Below are 18,557 nucleotides of genomic sequence, written 5' to 3'. Positions count from 1 at the left end.
CGCCAAGCCACCACTCAAACCTACACTGTCCACATAAAACAAACCCTCGAAACCAAGTTTGATACAAAGGCGTTCCGCATGCCCACGTACCACCTTAGTTTCCATCAAGAACACAAAATCAGGCTTTTTACAGGACACCATGTCCTCCACTTCGCGAACTGTACGTAGATTGCCCAAGCCACAACATTTTCAACTGAGGGTACTCATTGAGAGGGGCGGGCCTAGAGACCAGGACCCGCCAATTGCAAGTTTTTTGAACTGTCAGACATAGGGACATCAGAACTTGTCCTACACGGCACCCTACCACCACCTTGGGGACCTCGACGACGCTTGGAGACTACCACAACACCCACATCTGATCCCATCCGGTGTTACCTCGAGGCTAACCATGAACCAGCGTCAACTGTCTAGCCGGATTGGTCTGTCTCCATGGCTGACAAAACCACACTAGACGCTGGAACCAACCATCGCTCCCCGACAGGCCTAGGCCCCCTCGACAGGCTTGCACGCATCCATAAACCATATGGATACTAATCAAGTGGCAAAACTGAGTCACGGGCCTTAAGATAGAACTTCTCTGAGTGTTCAAGTAAGCCGAAAAAGAAACAAAATATATGAAGACGCTCGTACTTAAAATTGATCCAACTCCGATACTTGTCACGTCTAATAAGCTTCATGCGTCTCCTGAGGGGTTTGGCAACATGTATGGAAACACGGATGCGATAGAAGGTTTCCACCCAGTTGTCTATCATCAAAACGAACAAAGGAACCAATGAAATTCCCAACCTGTTCGAGGATCACATCAGTCGTGTAACCAAGAAAAAGATCATAGACTTGGACCCACATGTCAACAGAATAAAACGCTACTCCCCCGGCAATTCACCCTCACCAACAGGCTTACAAACCAATGTGTTATTCTCAAAGGACCAGGGACCATCATAAAAAACACGCTGCAGGTCAGTCTTGTGAAAAAACATGAACAAGAACAGATTAGGTTCGACCTTTGAGATTTGGACCCCCTTAACCGGTTTCCAAACTGAAGCTATAACCTGTCGCATATACTCAACCTTGACAAGTCGATTATTTAAGAAACGCCCAACCAAACGCCAGGATGCTGCCTCCGCCTCCGTCGCAACCTGGTTGGCCTCAACACACTCCAAACCCACCTCCTTATCCTCCAACACCAAGTCTGCCCATCTGGTCGTGATTGCCTCAAGAAAACCACCAGCCTGCGATGCCATGCAAGACAACCCGAAAGAAGGATGAAGACGTATTACGGTGTCTTGACTTGCAACAGAAACCCTAAACGGTATACACCATTCGGCTTCGGAGAAATAAACGAATTACATGCAGCAGACAAATAACACTGTCCTCGGAGAGTTTAGCGCAACCTTTACAGACATGATTGACTGCTAGAAATTCAACAAACTGTATCGGAAAGACAAGTAAGAAGGATGATTAAGATATGCTAGAAGGAAAACAACATTAAATGAGAGATTAAAAACCATTAAATAATCCATGTCAACAAGCTGATAGTCAAACTCACCAGCAACACCACTGCCCACCACCACCCAACAAAATAAATAATAATAATAATAATAATAATAATAATAATAATATTATTATTATTATTATTATTATTATTATTATTATTATTATTAAATAAATAAAAGGATGTTGAAAGATTCAGCTTATCCAGTACACAAGCAAAGTGGTAATGCATAGTTGCAATTTAATGATATACAAGATGCACTTCTGCAAGCCAAACTTCTCGCTAAAATACTCCACAAGCATTTTGGCCAGACATTGAGAACTTTGCATTCCATATCTGTACAGAACAATCAAATAAAATTATGAGATGAGAAATCAGACTTTCTGTAGCATTCATTATAACACCTCTTCCGAGTCACAACAAACTTTCTTTGAATGAAACCTAACAACAATTTCAATTCCAGTTTTTTCTAGCACTACGTTGGCAATAGCAATACAAATAATAAATCAAAGAAGGGGAAACTAGGGCTTCTGAGATTAGCAATGAAAGGGGAAAAGAAGTAAAGATTAGGATAGAAACAAACAAACCTGGTACTCTTTCGGCGACTCGGTGACGGAGGACGTGAGTCGGTGATAAGAGAGAAGATGTTTTCTTAGCTTAGTGCCTCAGCTACGCTCTTGTTGTTCAACTGAGAGAAGAGTTAGCAAGGGTTAAAATTAAAACAATAGCGACGGATTACTACATCCGTCACTAAGATTTTAAAAAAATCTTAAATTTTAGCGACAGATAGGTGAATCCGTCGCTAAAATATATTTTAAAAAAACTTGCATATTTAGCGACGAATTTATAAATCCGTTGTTGAAATATTTTTGAAAAATCCGGTTGTAAATTTAGCGATGCATTTTGCTAAATTTAAAAAAAAAAAAAAAAAAAAACTCCCGCTTCGCGTATTTAGCATCGCTACACTGTAGCAAATAAAAATTATGGAATTAGCCCCAAAAAATTCGTCACTAATATGTCGCAAAACCGTCGCTATTTTATTCGGTAGCAATATCCATCGGAAATCCCTCGCTAATTCGTCGCTAAATTTCTATTTAACAAAAAAATTAAAATATGTCACTAAATTGTCGCTATTCCGTCGCTAGTTTAGCAATTGAATGAGTCCGTCGCAATTTCACATTTTTTGTAGTGTGATCAAATTTAAATTGAATACCGCGAAATTTCATGGAATGAAATGATCTTCAAAACCAAATCCAAGTAACAATTTGATTGAACTGGAAGTTCAAAAAGAAATCAAATATATCTGTCAAATAAATCTATTTTATAAAAAGAGTGACTATGTCTCATACACATTCCCCAAATTGGACCATATATATCTATCAATACTCTTTGACACTAGAAATGTGGGAGATTCATTGGTATAGAAAAATAAGAATTCACAATAACTAGATGTAGTAAAGAATTTTTTCACTCTTGAAAAATGTTAAAAGTTAAATATTTAAGACGATTGTCCAAACAACGAGAAAACCCAGTAAATTTATAGGTGCACCAAATAATCATAATACTGGGATGCGGAACAACTAGATATAAAATATTTTTGAGAAATGGTTAGAATCTGGTTGACTTAAAAATTACCATGAACTTTTATATATGGGAGAAATTCTTGAAAATGTTATAAGTTTTCGACAACACAATTGCCTTCAAATTGCTCATATTATATGACAATTTGGATCCAGAACTAGTTGCTAGAAGCGCTTAGATTAATTAACGTATAAAGAGAGAAATTAAAGACATATATAGCTCAACTCGCTAATATATTCCTTTTGTACACCATTAAGGTATTAACCATGTAGGTTACAAATGGTGCGAAAGGAAAATAAGAATGATGAGGTGGTATAATATAAAGTGAGTTTATAGCACAAGGGTCCACGCAGAGACCCAAAAAATTAATTTTAATATAATCTCTCATAATGACCATAATTAAAAGTTTTGCTACATAATTGACAGAATAATAATAAATTTTGATATGCAACTTATTAAAGTCATGACCTTAAAATTATGGGTCATTAGACACTAAAGTGTTTATTTAAAAATCATTGATGAGTTTATAATTCTCAAAATAAATATCACATGTTTGTTGTTGAAGTACAAATGTTTTACTTAATTTGAAATAGTAAAGTAATTAACTGAGTAATTTCCTCCTAAAGTAGAAAAATATAGAAATGAATATGTACCATTAGGTACTTATTAAGGGGCTACTAATGAAATTATTTATTTATTATCTTAGCCTATGTTGGTGTTATAAAAAGCTTAATGATATTAGCTCATGTTCTAAAGACAAATTTTGGAAATAAAGGACTTGGAAAGCCAAGTATTATCTCGACTTGCATATCGAGTGTTTCCTTGAAAGAAAGTATATACACCAATTAGTCTATTTTTGAAAAACTATCTTTAATATGGATAAGTATAATTGACTTATCACACTAACGATTGTCTAATAATCTCTTGAAGTAGATAAAATAATTATTTAGACTCAAAGAAAATAATGAGGATATTTTGGGACTGGAAGTCCATTACTTCATTGCTATTGGAGCACTACTGTAGAACCAGAAGTTCAATGATCGCATTAGGACTGACATTGTCCTTACAATGAAATTACTAATAACTCCTAGTTCTCCTACTACAATTAAGTATTCAAAATATCCTCTAGTATCTTCATTTATAAATTTATGCGATAAATCAATGTGTGTTTTTCATATAGACCACTTGATATTGACTCTTTTTTATCTCCATGATGCCAAATTCAAAACTAGTTATATTTGTTCTACATACATGCCCTATGTGAGGATAATAAAGTGTGTTTTATACAAATTATAAGTGGTTATGTTTCATGAATTAATATTAAACAGGTTATATAAATATTAAACCCACGAAAGCTCCAGAAGAGTCACGAGATTATAATATAAAATGATAAATTCTAAATAACAATCTAAAGATTGTACAATATCCCTTCTCTACACCTTTTTGAGACAATGACTTTACTTTAAGTCATGTAGAACTTGAAGATTGTTATCTTCAGCGAGAGATGAGAAGTACATTCACTCGAATCAATCCGGTAGATTGGGTCTTAAAAGATTAACAGTTGTACTTTTTGCAACATATACATACCATGCACTCTTTTCCTCACTAAAATTTTTCCATTGGATTTTTCTAGTGTAGTTTTTAACGAGACATGAATATGATATAGTAATGTCAATGGGAGAAGTTGCAAATAAATACTTAAATAGACGAACCCCGAAATCCTGAACATTATGCCTTGAAGGCTTATTGTTGTACTCTTTCCCCTTAACTAAGTTTTTCCCACATGGTTTTCTTAATTTAAGGTTTTTAATGAGGTAACCAGTACAATATATAAGTTTACAAATATCATTTTCTCTTTTCTTCAACTAGGTTTTCCCTACGTGGTTTTCCCAGTGAATTGAAGTTTTTAACGAGACATAAATATATTTTTTTTATAAATTTTCTTGTCTAGGTTTTCCCACAAGATTTTCCTATGAAGTTTTAAACGAGGCATGATTATGTTAAAATAATGTCCAAGGGGAAGTGATACACACACACACACATATCTAAAAACATAATAAATGTGAATGAATGTTATACCCCTCATTTATGTCCGTTTTTTCCGTTAAGTTTTTTTGTACATTATGCTATAAAAGTTGTACTACATAATTAATATTTTGGACAAATATACCCCTACCGTTATAACTTCCGTTATCTTTTCCACTATTGTTACTATGCACATGCATCCACCATATATTTTCTTATCTTCTTCAATAATAATAATAATAATAATATACACATTAAACATTAGAGTTATATGTTAGTTATTTTTAAAAATATAAATATCCAATTTATAAAAATATTTTACATTTAGTTATTTTTAAAATATAAATATCCAATTTATAAAAATATTTTACATTTAGTTATTTTTAAAAATATAAATATCCAATTTATAAAAATATTTTACATTATTATTATTATTATTATTATTATTATTTACTATATTAAAATTTAAAATTTTAATATAAAAATACTAATATTGGGCACCTATTTTTTGCGCATCGCGCATAAGAAAAACTAGTATATATATAAAAGATATTATTAGTGTAACGGATATAACGATCAATCATTAATCTATTCATTATTGTACATATTATTACATTTGTATTATGTATATATGTATATATATATATATATATATATATATATATGTTGTACACCATTTGTAAGTAAGTTGTTGATCTAATGAAATTTTGGCTCTCCTTATCTCTCCTTGTCTCTACTTTCTATCTCTACTCTTTAGCAATTCACCGGTTATGAGCTAACAGGCCAACGGGCACAACTAATCAATTTTGGCTCTCCTTTTCTCTACTTTCTATCTCTACTCTCTGGCAATTCATCGGTTAAAAGCTAACAGATCTACAAGCACAACTAATCAATTACAACACGTTATCAGCACGATACTCTAACCAACTAATTAAGCTAATAGGCCAACGGGCACAACTAATCAATTACAACAATTTCTCCCCTTTTCTATTTTTCTACTTTTTTTATTTTCTAATCTCTATTTAAAAAAAAAACATATTCTCTATATGTTTCCTTTATTTAATTTTTCGTTTGTAGAATTATTATTATTATTAACATACATTTCCTTTTTTGTGAATTGGGTCAGTGAATGTAGAAAGAGATAGGCAGTTTGGTGAGTGTAATGCGTACTTAGGTCAGCAGGACTAGCTACATACCTATCAACTATTTCCAATTGGCAATGGGCAAAGACAGAAATAGATAAGAATGTGTGGTAGGATATTTTTATGACAAAGTCATATATGGTTAGAAAGGATACGAAAAAGTGTTAAATAGGTCACTGAACTTTTACACGCAATTAAATCATAGAACAAAAAAGTGTACAATTAGACTATCAAAAACTTAAAAATTATGCGAATAATACTTTTTTACAGGTTATTTTCAAGTTTCCCTTGATGTCATAATTTCATATTATATATATATAAATATTTTAATTATTATTTTTAAAAATTAAAAGAAAAAAAAAACAAAAGAAAAAAAATATTTTTTTTTTTTATAAAAAATTCGGAAGGTGGAGGCAGCCATGGCTCCACTTCCATATTATTATCCCCACTTATGCATGACTGCAGATTCTAGAGGAACTAGAACACCTGGCTCCAACGACTATATACACGCAGACACATACAAGTTCAGTAAATAGGGGAACTTGAACCAAGACCCTAGGTCCTTGGTTCATGTTCTAGTTAGTACCAGTCACCAACAGGAACCCTCTTTTCCCCATATATTGGCAACATAGTATAGACTGCCATATTAGGATGTCCTCATCCTAGCAAGTCTTCTACTTGTTAGATGAGGTGGCCATTGATATGAAATTTTCTTTTTGTGTTTGTTTATTTTATTTGGCCAGGTGTCTTGCAAGCTTTCTAATTACGAAAGCTTGCTAAGGCTGACAAAGGCTGCCGCATGGCAGCTGCGGCAGCCTTTGTGTACTTTTTTTTTATTTCTTTTTAGTTATTATATTATTATTTGGTTATTATATTTATAATATAATATGAAAGTGGAACCAATTTTGAAAGTGAAAGAATATTGCAGAAATGTAGAAGAAATAGTGAAGAATTTGTAAATTTGATGATGTGGAAGTGGGACCCATTTTAAAAAGTGAGAAATTTCAGAGTTAAGGTTAGCCTTAGTCCAGGGCAATACCCCCTTCTTGGACCATGAAAGTACATACTAAAGTAGTATGTTCAGAAATTCAGAGGAAAAGATAATAACCGAAGGAGAAGAAGAAGCATGAGGTAGAGGACGGAAAAAAGGAGTTGAAAGTAATTTCATGTTTATGTTGGGGCATTACACCTACCTCATTACAAATTATTGGACATTCTTATTTAGAGGCACAACGTTAGAAGATGGGAGAGATCCCGTAGATAAAGACTAACCAGTGACAACAACCATATGGCACAATCACGGAACGATATGGGGTTGTAGAGTGGCAAAGTAACCCTTGACAGTTTCTATAAAGGACACACCGTTAATTTCAGGAAAATCAGCAGCCATCTGTGTTGATCAGCCGAAACATTGGCTTGAATAGACGCAATATCAAAACATGGGCGATCAATAAGATTGTGAAGGATGAATCATCCACGTTGAGCGATGTAACATCACCCTCTGTTTGCTGAATTTTCAAAGAAGTGGGTGTATCGATTTGGTGTTTTGTCTTGTCTTTGAGGAATTTAGCTATCAACTGCTTCCAACTTCTGAAGCAGCCATGAGTGACTACCTCCAAGCTGCCTTCACCCTCATAATTTTTTTTTTTAAATTTGTTTTTTTTTCTTTTAATTTTTAAAATAATTATACACATATAATTTGAAATTATTACATCATATTTAAGAAAAATTTGGAAGTAACCTGTAAAAAATGTTATTTGCACAATTTATGAGTTTTTGATAGTTCAATTGCAGACTTTTTGTTCAATTGTTTAATTGCACAATGTGTAATAGTTTAGTGGGGACATTTTTATCTTTATACTCATTATTCCTTACCATCTCAACTTCAACTAAACAATAGAATCAACATTCTCAATAATTTCTTTTTTACCAACCAAACAATACAATCTATCTTCCTGATAATTTTTTTTCCATAGAATTTTAATTATATTTTCCAAGAAAGGAGTGTGCAAACTTCAGTTAAAGTTCGGTTAACCGATTGAACTAAAAAATTTCGGCTAACCATTCTTTAACCGAAAAACTTCGGTTCGATTAATGATTATTTGCAGTTAATTCGGTTCAAAACTATCAGTTAACCAAATTAACCGAGCGGTTAACCGAAGTTTTAAATATATAGATTTCTATTCTGGTGAGAACAATTCTTTAGGTGTGGATGTGAGGACATATTCTGGTGAGAACAATTCTTTAGGTGTGGATGTGAGGACAAATTATGGTTGTTGATTGTCTTTAGGTGTGGATGTGAGGACAAATTATGGTTGTTGATTGTGTTAGATCTAATGGTTATTATTTATTTTGATATATTTATTATTGTCAATTTTTTTTAAGAGTGGGGTAGTTTTTTAAAGAGTGGTGGTTACTTATATGGGTTAATCTGGGCCATTCAAATTATTAATTTAATGGTGTGGATTTGACCTCACGTCTTCACTTAAAGCCTTGTTCTCATGAGATTGAGGACATATATATATATATATATATATATGTATATATATATATATATATATATATATATATATATATATATAAAATTAAATATATATGTATGTGTGAACATTATAATTTGTGCTTTTATGTTTGTAGTGTTGTTATGGTATGGTGTTTGTATATTTTCTTATGAATTTATTATTATAGGTATTATTTTAAAGATTTAAAACTTTAGTTTAAAAAATTTTGGTTAATCGATTAACTGACCGATTAATCGAAAAAACTTTGATTAAATTAATTCACTAATACAAATTAAAATTCGTTTTATTAACGGTTATATCTTTAAAAATTTCGGTTAAAACAATTTGGTTATTAATCGATTGGAAACCCTATGAACCAAACCGGCCTAAGGGATTTGATGTCTTTATTCACCTGTAGAAGAAAAGGGAAGTAAATTAAAGACTGTCGTTTTCCAGAAAGGCGCCAAAGTGGCCTCTTAAACGTCAAAACTAAACGGATCGGATAATTTTCAATTGTAAAATGTGAAGGCATTTTCCATGCATGATGCATCAGCTGCTCAATCTAAAATTTCCAATCCTTCAGGAAGCATTACAGACAAGCCTCCAAGTGCAAACGTGCAAAGGCACTATCAAGTGCTTCTAAATGTACAATCGTAATTACAAAAATTACAAAAATATCACTACATTTTTCATCATTTTATTGATTTTACTACTATATATGCATTTGGAAATGCTTGGCAATGCATTCGCGAATAACTGAAAGTGCATTTCGAAACTCTTGTGGTGACTCGAAGGAGGAATGTGATGTACTATCAAGCATTTCTAAACGCACAATCGTAACTAGATAATTATAAAAATACCACCATGTTTTATTTTTCCAATTTCATTGATTTTTAGCCTTTGATCATCATGAGATGACGGACCAGATTTATCCGAACCAGAACTAGGCTCTATATATATATATAAACACACATCCCTCCTTGACCCTCAGAGCCCAAAGTCTTCTTCTTGAAGGTGAAATTCATACATGGACAGGTTTTCAGGAACACACGGCCATGGCCTTGGCAGTGAGAAAGCTCCTCTCTTGAACAGACTAGTAAGGTTTTTTTTTTTAATATATATAACCACTTGAGTAATTAGGATATCCAGTTTCTCAATTCTTGCAAATTAAGTCTATAATTTCCAAGAATTTATAATTTCCGTGGTTAACAGGCTGGGAGAAAGGTGTATGATTCAGTGGAGAATGGTCAGCTAACTGGCCTTGAGCATGGAGATGGAGTGCTGGTAATTTGAAATTTCATCAGAACATAAGTGTTGAGCATATAATATATAAACATAAATGTGCAATCCAAGTATCAATTTAGACTTTCAGTTGAGATTGAACATGTGCTTCAATTATAAGGCCGGAGCTAACTTTGTCTTAAACATTCAGGCACCAAATGTAGGATTCTGCCGAGTGATTTCGCTTGTAAGTAACTGGGATTGTTCCTCTAGTCAATGAATTTCTGATACAGCTTCTATTCAGTGTACCCCTAACTGCTAGTTATTTGCAGGCCAAACCTGAAGTGGGAAAGTTGATTCTTGCAACACTGGCACTCTTGCTTGCATCGACGTCTACAATTTTGATTGTAAGTAGTTCTGCATTAGGATTGTCTCCCCCACCAGAGCACACAGGTCTCAGAAATTTCATTCAATGACATTGAAATGTCTGTTTTGCAGAGAAAATTTGGGGGGACGATTATCGATATTGTTTCAAGGGATATCCAAACAGATGAACAAAGATCTGAAGCTTTAGGAGCTGTAAAAAACACCATATTAGAAATATTTTTTATTGCCATAGTTGGGTAAGTCCCTAATTAGTTTAGTTGAAATAAACAAATGTCTAGAAGAGATATGTAGTTTGCTAATCTTTTGAGGTCCAATGCAAGCTCCAATCATCCAAAAATGAATCAATTGCTTTAACTTCATTTATATGGATGATGTTAAGATCAAGTATTTATCACTACGCCAAAAGTTATAAGTAGTTCGTTCTCCTGCACCACATTTTCGATGGTGCTAGACGGACTTGGCCCTTTAGGCCTCCATCCCCCAACAATTCCCCTTAGCCTGCCAGCCTGGATTTGGCCCTTTAGGCCTCCGTCCCCCAACAATTCCCCCAGTACCTATCAGCCTGGGTTTGACATGTGCTTTGATACCACTTGTTTAAATAGTTTTTGGTGTAGCAGTAAGTGTTTGATCTTAACCGATAACATTACTAGAATCTTGCACTAGAGGAAGCTGGACTCTAGTAAACACAATGGCTCTTTCAATTCCTATCCATGCCATCCACCTTGATTGTTATGGCACTAATGGAGTTTAAAATATTTTTGCTTCTTTAAGTTCTATCTGCACGGCGCTTCGTGTATGGTTGTTCTCTTCTGCTAGTGAAAGGGTTGTGGCTCACTTGAGAAAGAACTTGTTCGGCCACCTTATTCACCAGGTAATGACTTCTATTCGTTTCTAGTTACTAGTATCACTTCTGTGTAACCTATGAAATGTATTTTTGAAAGGGTTGATTGATTTGTAGGAGATAGCCTTCTTTGATGTTGCTCAAACTGGGGAGCTCCTTAGTAGGCTCTCTGAAGATACCCAGATCATAAAGAGTGCAGCCACAACTGATCTTTCAGGGGCTCTCAAGAATCTTTCTACTGCATTTATTGGTGTAGGATTCATGTTTACAACATCATGGGAATTAACATGTAATGGCTATGCAACTGTTTAATCAGGCATAGATTTTTTGTTTTGTTTTGTTTTCAAAATCATATATGTATTCATGTTGTGTCTTCCATGTTCTATGATTCAGTGTTGGGTTTAGTAGTTGTTCCACCCATATCAATTGGTATGCGCAGATTTGGGCAGTATATGCGTGAACTTTCCCACAAGACTCAAGCAGCTGCAGCAGTAGCCTCATCAGTTGCTGAGGTTAGTTGCTCCACTGATATTAGTAATTTAGTACTACTATTCCACCTGAATTTGGAATAAAAGTTTTCCCAAGCTTACGCTAAATTAATCCTAAGCCTCTTAGAACCTCAGTTCAATAGTGTCATTGGAGGAGGTAGGAGTTGCCCAAGCGCCCTCCCAGTCAGTCCATGTCGTAGCTTGGGGAACCCATCCTAAGCCCCTTGAACTCGTAAGCACTCTCCCAGTCAGTCTTTGCCGTTGACTCTGTGCACAAGGGATCCATCTCAAATTAGACCTAACTTGGGGAGCCCATCCTAAGCCCCTAGAAACCACAAGCACCATCCCAGTCAATTTTTGTCTTTACCTCTAGCTTGGGGGTCCATCCTAAGACCCTAGAACCCCTGCCCAAGAGGTCATTAGAGAAGGTAGGAGTCACCCAAGCAGCCAGTCCCTATCATTGACTCTGCACACAAGGGATCCATCTCCATATTTCTGGCAACTTGGGGAGCCCATTCTCCAATTTAGGGATCCTAAGGGCCCAAACTCCAAGATGTTGATGGGAGTCGAATCCCCACCCTGGAGTGGTGACTTTAGGTTAGGTGGTCTACCACTTAAGCTAGTCCTGCAGAACGCTAGCCTAGATATTCTTAGTTAGCCATACAAAGCACACAAAAATGGTTATCATTGAATAGCTTAGAATGTGAAGCTTGAAGGAAGGTTTGTGCTACATTAAATGCTAAGTACTTTGTTGTTTGACTGCATTAAGAATATGCTCATTACTGTTTGTAATAGAATGTGGTTGTTGCTATTTAGGAAGCTTTTGGCGCAATACGCACAATCAGATCTTTTGCACAAGAAGATTATGAGATATCACGGTATGCAGAGAAAGTGGACAATACTTTGAGTCTCGGACTTACTAGGGCTGTAAGTTCCTTAATATTAAACTCTACCCTCATCTACACGATCAATTATTGTCCACAAAGCGTTATGTGAACCATAACAAAAAATGCATTTTGAATGTATTAAAAGTACATTATTTGTATACTAAATGTACATTATACAAAATAATGTACTTTTAGTACTCAAATAATATACTTTTTCCGAATACAGTGTACATTTTTAATATACTAAAAGTATATTATTTGTGTATTGAATGTACATTATTTAATTGTATGGTCTAGATCATGGTCCAAACAATAATGATTGCATCTACACTCTGCAATGGAAAATGAAAAAAAAAAAAAAAAAATTGTCTACTGTAGTGAGTTGAGCGCTTTGAGTCAAATCTATTGATGTTTTGTGGAGCAGAAAATAGTTGGTCTTTTCTATGGAAGCCTAAGTGCAGCAGCAAGGCTACCGGCTATGATTGTAGTTCTTTATGGAGCTACTTTGAGAATTCATGGCTCAATCACAGCTGGGGCTCTGACATCTTTCATTCTTTATAGCCTAACAGGTGAGAAGTTCTTGGTTTTTTCTTCAGCTCAATATGTGTAATGAAGTTAACATGGTAAATACACCAAAAAAGCATGATTAAATTCAACCTTTTGTTATCTATACATGATATAACTTTCCTTGCCCCCTTTTGCAGTTCAATCTTCAGTGTCCGGGCTATCTGGATCATACACTGTGGCGATGAAAGCTGCAGGGGCAAGTAGGCGAGTTTTCCAGCTCTTGGATCACGCCTCATCTATGCCAAAATCGGGAAACAGATGTCCTTTGGGGTGAGTTGTAGGGCTTCTGAGGCCGATTCTTGGGTGTTCTTTCCTTTAGAAGCAGTTGAAAAGTGAGTCTTGAAAACCAAATCCTTCCACACATGATGTTCAGTGGATTGTTGTATGTTACAGAGACGAAGATGCAGATGTAGAATTAGATGATGTCTGGTTTGCCTATCCATCGCGTCCCAACCATATGGTCCTCAAGGTAATAACGAATAACCATTCCTCTTTAGGCATCATATCCTTGTTCTGGAAACAGATTTTGCTCACTGGAGTACAAACATTCTATGGTTTTAGGGTATTACGCTGAAACTGCAACCTGGCTCAAAGGTTGCCCTGGTTGGTCCAAGTGGTGGTGGCAAGGTAATTTCTCACACCATTCAAAATTTGTGTTTCGCTGCCATTCCTGTCTGTGTAGAGGATGCAACACATTTCTTTTGCTGCAGACTACAATAGCGAACTTGATTCAAAGGTTTTATGATCCCGTCAGAGGAAAGATCTTGCTGAATGGGGTTCCTTTGGTAGAAATCTCTCATCAACATTTACACCAAAAGGTAAAATTATGGTACTATGATCTTTCCATGAAGAGTACTATGTCTGCTTTCTTTGAGTTTTCCATAAATGCCAGTTGGAAAGTGCAGGTCAGCATAGTGAGCCAGGAACCAGTTCTTTTCAATTGTTCCATTGAAGAGAATATTGCCTTTGGCTTGGGTGGCAAAGCAAGCATGAGTGATATAGAAATTGCAGCTGTAAGTTTAAACCCCATTCATTCATTCATACTCTCCCGTAGATATACTTTCACTTTTTCTATGTTGAAAGCAGAAGATGGCAAATGCCCACGAGTTCATATCAAATTTTCCTGACAAATACCAAACGAGTGTGGGTGGACGTGGATTAAGGCTTTCTGGTGGTCAGAAACAGAGAATAGCAATTGCGAGAGCTCTACTCATGAATCCAAGGGCTCTACTTCTGGACGAGGCCACAAGCGCACTTGATGCTGAAAGTGAATTTCTTGTACAGGTATATTCTCCACAAAGTACAGATTCATATGTTCTCGGAGATCCCCATTCTAATAATCTCAGAGTGGTTGCAGGATGCCATGGACTCTCTAATGGAAGGGAGGACAGTACTTGTGATAGCTCATAGGCTTTCAACCGTCAAAACTGCAAACACTGTAGCAGTGGTCTGTGAAGGGCAAATAGTTGAGAGTGGCAGTCACGATGAGCTTCTCAGCAAGGATGATGGCATTTATACAGCACTCGTGAGGAGGCAGTTGCAGGCACCCAAAGACGGTTAAGGAAGCACCATATTCTAGCTCTTGTTATTGGCAATTACTTCAGCCGCTCTCCCAAACGCACCCTAAACCAATCAATCATCCCTCTTGCATACTCTTCTTTCTCACTCTGTCTAGTTTTCCACCAACATGCCTCAACTCAAGACGAGACAGATTCCTATTTTCTGGTCTATCTATTTTAAGATAAAAAAGAACACCTGCCATGGGTCCCGATACTACCATTGTAAAGCAATGTAACAAAAAATAACAACTTCATAAACAATGCAAATAGATCTTTTTACAATTAAAAGTAACTTCAATCAAGCCTCATTAACCGAAAGTAACTTCAATCAAGCCTCATTAACCGAACCAGACACATAAAATGGGACAAGATGGAGGGAGTGTAAGATAACGGATATGACCTGTAGATGTTGTGGCGGCATTCCTCTTGTCTTGTGTGCTTACTCAAGGCTCATATATATTGAAATGCTAGGCCTCTGATTCTTCGTATTTAGTTTAAAAACTACACCTCCAGGCCTACACAAGTAGGATCGTATAATCATGTGAATAGGTTCTGAAAACAGCAAACAGACTCCGGTTTCGGCTCTTCATATAAAATTTTATGCTTTTAGTCCACCACAGCCAAACCCAATCTGACAATTGAATACGTAGATTGAAGCAGAAACACATATTCGTTATTCAAGAGTAGGGCAATAGAGAACTGCCAACAGAAAGGATAGGAAGTATACTTTAAGGACAATTAGCCCCAAGAACACAGTAGTTTCCATCTGCATCACGAGAAAGCATTGAGAATAGAACTCATGTTACTATGCTAGTGACTCCATATAAGATTTGATGTTCATAATATCTTCTTTGGACTGTTGATACTGTGGTGGTTTGAAAAGCTTCCACATCCCGGTTGGATGTCCAACTTTGACTCGAACATCTCCTGCAAGTCTCCCATACATACTTTCACACTCTGGATAAGGCTTGACATAGAGATTGTAAAATTTCAATCTACTAGGTTTAATCAAGGCCCTCAACCCCACCTCGTCACCAAGCCCGCCTTTCGTTCTCAAATACTCAATGACCTTAAATCTGGGAACAACCTGTTTCTCAAAATTCACCCCCAAGTATTCTGGAACATCGACTAGGGACTCGATATCAAATCTCATTGTCTGCCCCAAAAACTGAATTTTCCTCTCAATTTCCCCTATCTCGTACAAAATTGCTCGTGGCTCTTTCCATAACACACCGTAAGCATCTCTATATGTTAAACCGTGTTTGTGCAGGCAATCAACTCTCAACTTCACTCGATACCCGGCCCTGAATGCTCCATCTCGAAAAATCTCCTCCTTAACCGGGACTCTACATTTCAAACTCCTTAGTAGTTTCAAGCAATGAGAAAGTTCCCCAACTTCTAACCCAAGAATTCTCGGATCTCTCGTAACCTCCCTCCTAACTATATCCAAGCCAAAACCAAGACTTTTAAATTCATTGAGCAATGGCTTAAGCCTGTTCTCAATTCCAAATGCTAATACACCTGGGTATGACCCAACAACACAATCAACCTCAGTCCTTTCAATGCCAATACCACTCATCAAGAATTCAACTTTACCCTGAATTCTATCAGGACTAGTCATTACCACTTGAGGGAATTCTTCTAAAACCCTAATGACTGTACCCTCACTAAACCCTAAACCCCGCAAACACTTCAAACACGCCAAAACATCATCTGGGTATAGTTCAAACTTCAAACAAACTTGCAGAACATTCTTAATAGCCGATACAGAAAGATTAAAATCCTGAATTCCAGACATTACCTTTTCCCATTTCTTCATATACTCATAGTCTAACACCCTAGGGCAAGTAGCAACCAGGGAAGTAAGAAATTGTTGGGAGCGGCCCAGAGAAAACAGAATTTGAAGGGATTTTCCAATTTCAGAGGGGTCAGAATTCAGCAAAGAGGGATTATTGGCAAGGAAATGATGGAGTTCAGATAGTGGAAACCCATACCTCTTGAGAAGACTAGAAATGGGTATAAGATTTCTTTGGAGGGATTTTTTCTTGAAGTCGAGAGGATACTGAATTTGGGAATTCAGTTTTGCGGAGAAGTGCCGAAGATGAATAGAGTTGGAGAATTTTGATATTGGAGCTAAAAGAGATCTAAGAGTCCCAACTGCCATGCGAATGACTTAGACAATACTGTTGGACGCTGGCTCAAATGCAAATGCCTCACCTGCTTTATACAACACCCTCAAATCTCAATCTCAATGCTCAATTAGGACACCGGTTTTCTAAACGAGTGTATTCAATCTTATGATTTTAGGGGTTTGTTTAGAAACCTAAAAAATGATTTCCACAAATCATTTTTTCAAGTTTTTTGTGTTTGGAAAGAGTTAGTAAAATGTGGTCAATTGAAAATAAGTCACTTTTTTAGGAAGATGACTTTCTTTTTTTGGGAAGTCATTTTCCAAATTCATTTGCCTCTCGCTATTGCCTCATGCATCTGCGCCCTCTCGCCTCTCGCTTTTTCTCCTGAAATTTTATTTCAATTTCGCAAAAAAAGTAAGATTGGTTTTCAAAACCAGCTGACATTGGTTTCGCAAACCAGTAAATCCACTTGTTTGCAAAATCAGTGGATTTACTGGTTTTGATGTTTTTTTTTCCATTTTCTGGATTTCTGTTCATTTTCTTGCCCATTTTCTGAAAAATGAAACAAACACACAAAGACAGTTTTCTGTTCTGCAGCCAAACACAAGAAAGGAAAATGTTTTCTGAAAAATGACTCATTTTTCAGAAATCATTTCCTTGCTTTCTAAACACACCCTAAAATAAAAGTTTGGTTATTCCATCTGGACTTTTAAAAGTCTTTAAAAATTTTATTCAACCAAATCATATTCAAATTTAGTAGTGTCAATATACTAAATACTAAATTAAAAAGAAAAAGTTAAATAGACTTCCTAACTATAAACAAAAATGCAATTAGAACAAAAAACATAAGGCCATCTCCAAACAAGGCACCGAAACACCATTTTGGTGAAAAAATTTGATGCAACCTTCCTCCAAGGAAGACACCAAATTTTACACCAAAATGGTGTAAATGTCATTTCGGTGTAGAACTTTTTAAAAACTTTTTGCTAATTGTTTCTTTTTAAAATTTTATATTATGAGAATAAATTATTTTTTGAAAGCAAAAAACTTAATTCATTAAATTACGAGAAAGACAGTTTACCAGATCAAACAGAGGTATGTCCAATCACTTCCCGCAACCTGATTGGCTGACTCAGAAATGGCCTCCCAGGCAACAATGTGGGCTGTGCAATTTGCAAATCGCTTCACAAAACGAAATTTAACACCTCCAATCGCGAATCTAAATCTTTTACATCATCAATTAACAAACAAAAATCAGAGCAAAAAGATGGAGAAGTAATTGCAAGAAAAACAATTTGAGAATCCATTTCAATTTTCAACCTCCACATTCCCCATACCTAAGGATGATCACATTTTGGTTCGAACCAAACCGTGAATTGTAGGAACCAAACCGGAATCGGAAAAACTAAAAAAAATAAATAAATAAATTTTATATTATTTATTATTTAATTAAAGTTTAAATTTAAATAACATTTTAAAATTCAACAATAACAATTTTTTAATATAGTTTACTTTGAAGTTTAAATATTTAATAAAACTATTTTAAAAATATTTTAGAATGGAAACTTTTCAACAAAAAATTTTTAACTTGTTGAATTTGGACAATTGTAAAAATAAAAAATAAATAAATAAAAATAAAAATAAAAATCGGTTCGAATCGGAACCGTACCTCGAATCGTGATAGAAGGTTCGGTTCCGATTTGACCAATTTCAGAACTAGAAACCGCCGGTTCA

The 18,557-nt window shown here is 35.5% G+C and overlaps 2 protein-coding genes across 2 annotated transcripts; one reads left to right on the top strand and one right to left on the bottom strand.

Moving 5' to 3' along the window:
- The first annotated feature begins 9,768 nt into the window (after positions 1–9,768).
- LOC115995905 (ABC transporter B family member 25-like) lies at positions 9,769–14,693 on the top strand. The gene is made up of 17 exons (XM_031235051.1): positions 9,769–9,837; positions 9,954–10,025; positions 10,174–10,209; positions 10,295–10,369; positions 10,461–10,585; positions 11,121–11,220; positions 11,308–11,479; positions 11,584–11,702; positions 12,495–12,605; positions 12,990–13,134; positions 13,270–13,402; positions 13,526–13,601; positions 13,694–13,759; positions 13,843–13,950; positions 14,038–14,145; positions 14,219–14,416; positions 14,490–14,693. The coding sequence occupies exons 1-17, from the start codon at positions 9,769–9,771 to the stop codon at positions 14,691–14,693; spliced, it is 1,917 nt and encodes a 638-aa protein (XP_031090911.1).
- On the bottom strand, positions 13,097–16,935 carry LOC115997214 (transcription termination factor MTERF15, mitochondrial). The gene is made up of 2 exons (XM_031236724.1): positions 15,092–16,935; positions 13,097–14,887 (listed from the first exon to the last, which is right to left on the bottom strand). The coding sequence occupies exon 1, from the start codon at positions 16,853–16,855 to the stop codon at positions 15,497–15,499; it is 1,359 nt and encodes a 452-aa protein (XP_031092584.1). The 5' UTR covers positions 16,856–16,935; the 3' UTR covers positions 13,097–14,887; positions 15,092–15,496.
- Between the last annotated feature and the right edge of the window lie 1,622 nt (positions 16,936–18,557).

The sequence above is a fragment of the Ipomoea triloba genome, chromosome 11 (assembly GCF_003576645.1).
Source record: "Ipomoea triloba cultivar NCNSP0323 chromosome 11, ASM357664v1".
Taxonomy (NCBI): Eukaryota; Viridiplantae; Streptophyta; class Magnoliopsida; order Solanales; family Convolvulaceae; genus Ipomoea; species Ipomoea triloba.
This window is presented reverse-complemented; position numbering and strand designations above follow the sequence as displayed.